The sequence below is a fragment of the Adiantum capillus-veneris genome, chromosome 4 (assembly GCF_014529385.1).
Source record: "Adiantum capillus-veneris isolate H3 chromosome 4, ASM1452938v2, whole genome shotgun sequence".
NCBI classification, from domain to species: Eukaryota; Viridiplantae; Streptophyta; class Polypodiopsida; order Polypodiales; family Pteridaceae; genus Adiantum; species Adiantum capillus-veneris.
In genome coordinates, this window is record NC_140934.1 from 40,170,855 (window position 1) to 40,173,847 (window position 2,993).

Consider the following 2,993-nt stretch of genomic DNA (forward strand, 5'->3'; position numbering starts at 1 on the left):
GGCACCTGTGCCCAGTCCATCACTGGCCAACACTCTGTCCATCAAGCCCCCTTCACCAGCATGCACTCGATCCATGCATGTGTCAAATGGAGGCCGCAGCACCCTCGTGCTTAGGCTATCTATGGTTTTTGTTTCTTTTAGCAAGGATCCACTACCTCATCACTTTTCCTTTAGGGTCAAGCTTCTGCTCAAGAGTTTGGCAAGAGCCACATTTAGTGAGCCGTGCGCTATTTTGGTCATTCGAGATGTGTGCATTTGTCCCCTCTACTAGGAGGTGCCTCGAAAGTTCTCTCTTGTGACTACCTGAAATGCTGATTTTCTCCATTTACAAATCTGTTTTTCTTGCAAGGGGGAGAGAGAGTGCGACTGTATTTGCTCTCGTTAATCTGTATTCTGCACCAGCAATAACATCATCAAATCAAAAGTACACTAGGAACGTGCTTTTCCATCATTTTAAGACGTGCGCCAAGGAACCCGCCACTATAATTTGTTGCTAACAATTGCATTGGCATGGTCTCAATTTAATCCTTATGAGATTACTTAAAGAACATAATTGTAGCACTTGTCACTAATATAGACAAAATTTGGCTTTCATCGCCAATGATGATGCTTGCATTTGCAAGTAATGCCCATCCATGAAAGAATGGGATGAGCAAGTTCGTAGAGATGGGCATATGTGAGCGTTGAATGCGAGCGTTGAATGCGTTTACTAACCTGTCCTCATCTCAAGTGAACTTTGGCTTCAAACGTGCCCTGCATCTGAGAGGCGACCATCCAGCTGCCTTTTGCTAGAATCAGAGCCATTGTTGCATTGTTGCTTCTGCTTCACAGAAGGCCTTGTCAAGCAAATCATCAATAATGAAAAGATCCTCCCCCCAAGGCTGAACCGTACTATCCACATTCACCTCTGCCCCTGCAGACATACTCAGAGGTGGCTCTTGTCCAACACTTTGGGGAGCATAATACAGATTCATAGAAGACGGAGTCTCGAACTCATCTGGAAAGTTGAACACTAATATGGGAGATGCGGATTCATTGGGCTCCATGCTTGAAGGCGGACTGCTTAGCTGCTTAAGGCCAAAGCTCTCCATGTCATTCTTTAGAAAAGACCCAGCTTGCTGTGGATGCACAAGCCCACCTTGTGCTAAGTTTTCTATTTCGATACACTTTCTATTGCTCATCTGCAAATCCAAGGGGCTCCCTTCATTGATGGGCCTTTGCAGAGTACTAAAATGCTCTGAACCCTTTTGTTGTAGCTTTCTAGGTGCCTCTTCGAGAGAACCTCTCCGAAGAGCCCACAAAGAATCTTCATTCAGAATACCCGTCGAGCAATCGGTAGATTTTATGTCTGTTGCTTGGAAAAAGCCTTTATCTGGCACAGCTTTTTGGTGTCGCATGCGCTCTGGCTCTGGCTCTGGCTCTGGCTCTGGCTTCATCTTCTTGCATCTTCCTTGAAAGACGAGGCTCTCTCCCGTACCCTTTGTCAAAGGCATCCCACCCTCCACACTGGTACTCACCTGCTTCCTGGCCTTAGCACTTTTTTTGTCTGTTCTTTGGAGCTCTTCAAGCCTAGGCAACTCTGAAGGAAAGTTCAGCTTTGCCTTCTTCCCACGTATTCTTATGGCTGCTTTATCATAGGCCCGAGCTGCTTCCTCCGCGGTTTCGAAGGTGCCAAGCCACACGCGCATACCCTTGCCAGGATCCCGGATTTCAGCAGCATATTTACCCCAAGGACGCCTACGAATACCACGATATACATGCTTTCTTTTCCGATCCTTGACAGGTTCAGCAGGCATAAAATCCATTGCGACGCTGGCATTTGATGGCTTTTGGGATTTATCAACTGGTACTGCATACCAGAAGAAGTGAAGAAACATAAGAATTTGCACCACACACATCTTTCAACAGGCTATGTCAAATACGTGCGCATAAAATATGCCATACAAAAATGCAGACTTCCTGAAAAGCCTATGGCAGCTGACCACATCAACGTGATTCAGATGATATTTCACGGTGCATGCATGCCAGTTTTCCTACAATGCACAGACCATGCACGGATGCACAGAAGGGCCAAGCGAGAGCTTAGTAAAATTTACCTTGAAGAGCACCTTTAGAGAGATCCTTCCGCTTTTCCTGGACCCAAGGGGTAGCCTGTCCGGAGGAGATTATGTACGGAGATGCAGGAGGGAGAGGGGGGCTCTGCTTCGGGCAGACAGCATCCTCAAGTAGCGTGGAGTCCATGCTGTTGCCACACAGGGGTTCGTCCCAAGGGTCGTTCTCTGAGAACGACCCATTCTTCGGCCGAAGACACTTGAAAAACCTGCCCCAATCAAGCTCTGCGTTTGCAGGACCAGGTGGCTCGAACCCGGAGAGGGCAATGGGGAGAAGCGGACCGTGGCACATTTTAGCAAGCGAAGCTCAAAAAGAGGGTGTGTGTGTGTATGTGTGAGTCGGGATCTGCGTCAGTATGTGTGCGCGCAGCCGGAAGGCAAAGAGGGTTTGTGCTGGTGTGCGTTGCTGTGAGAGTGAAGATGATGATGCGCTCCACACTCGGACTATAAGCTCAAAAAGAGGGTGTGTGTGTATGTCTGCGTAAGTATGTGTGCATGCAGGCGGGAGGCAAAGAGGGTAACGTGCTGGTGTGCGTTGCTGTGAGAGTGAAGATGATGATGCGCTCCACACTCGCACTATAAACGAAAGAGGTAGACTACTAGACTACTAGTAGATGTACGGGCGAAGTCGGGCAAGTGGCATGTAAAGTGAACAGGGGTGACGAGGAGAGATGACGGAAGCTATGGCGACGATCCACGCAGGAAATCGCGAAGACTCATCACTCTGACTCTGTCACAGAGAGAGAGAGAGAGAGAGAGAGAGAGAGAGGATACACCTACCTACTAGACGAGCCGCTGGTTTCTGCCCCCGGTTTTCAGCAGAGAAGGTACGAGTTAAATTTCTTGAAAATTCTACCCTTGGAGGTGGAAGTTGGGGGTGAA

The 2,993-nt window shown here is 48.3% G+C and overlaps 1 protein-coding gene across 1 annotated transcript; it reads right to left on the bottom strand.

Annotated features, from left to right (window-relative positions):
• Positions 1–544: 544 nt before the first annotated feature.
• On the bottom strand, positions 545–2,676 carry LOC147459015 (uncharacterized). The gene is made up of 2 exons (XM_086510401.1): positions 2,097–2,676; positions 545–1,849 (listed from the first exon to the last, which is right to left on the bottom strand). The coding sequence occupies exons 1-2, from the start codon at positions 2,401–2,403 to the stop codon at positions 795–797; spliced, it is 1,362 nt and encodes a 453-aa protein (XP_086366527.1). The 5' UTR covers positions 2,404–2,676; the 3' UTR covers positions 545–794.
• Between the last annotated feature and the right edge of the window lie 317 nt (positions 2,677–2,993).

Bases quoted from the DNA above. Each gene is read 5' to 3' on its own strand.
- LOC147459015 (XM_086510401.1), bottom strand. From the start codon at position 2,403: ATGTGCCACGGTCCGCTTCTCCCCATTGCCCTCTCCGGGTTCGAGCCA. The intron at 1,850-2,096 runs GTAAATTTTACT...TCTGGTATGCAG, and splicing joins CTCTAAAGGTGCTCTTCAAG to TACCAGTTGATAAATCCCAA.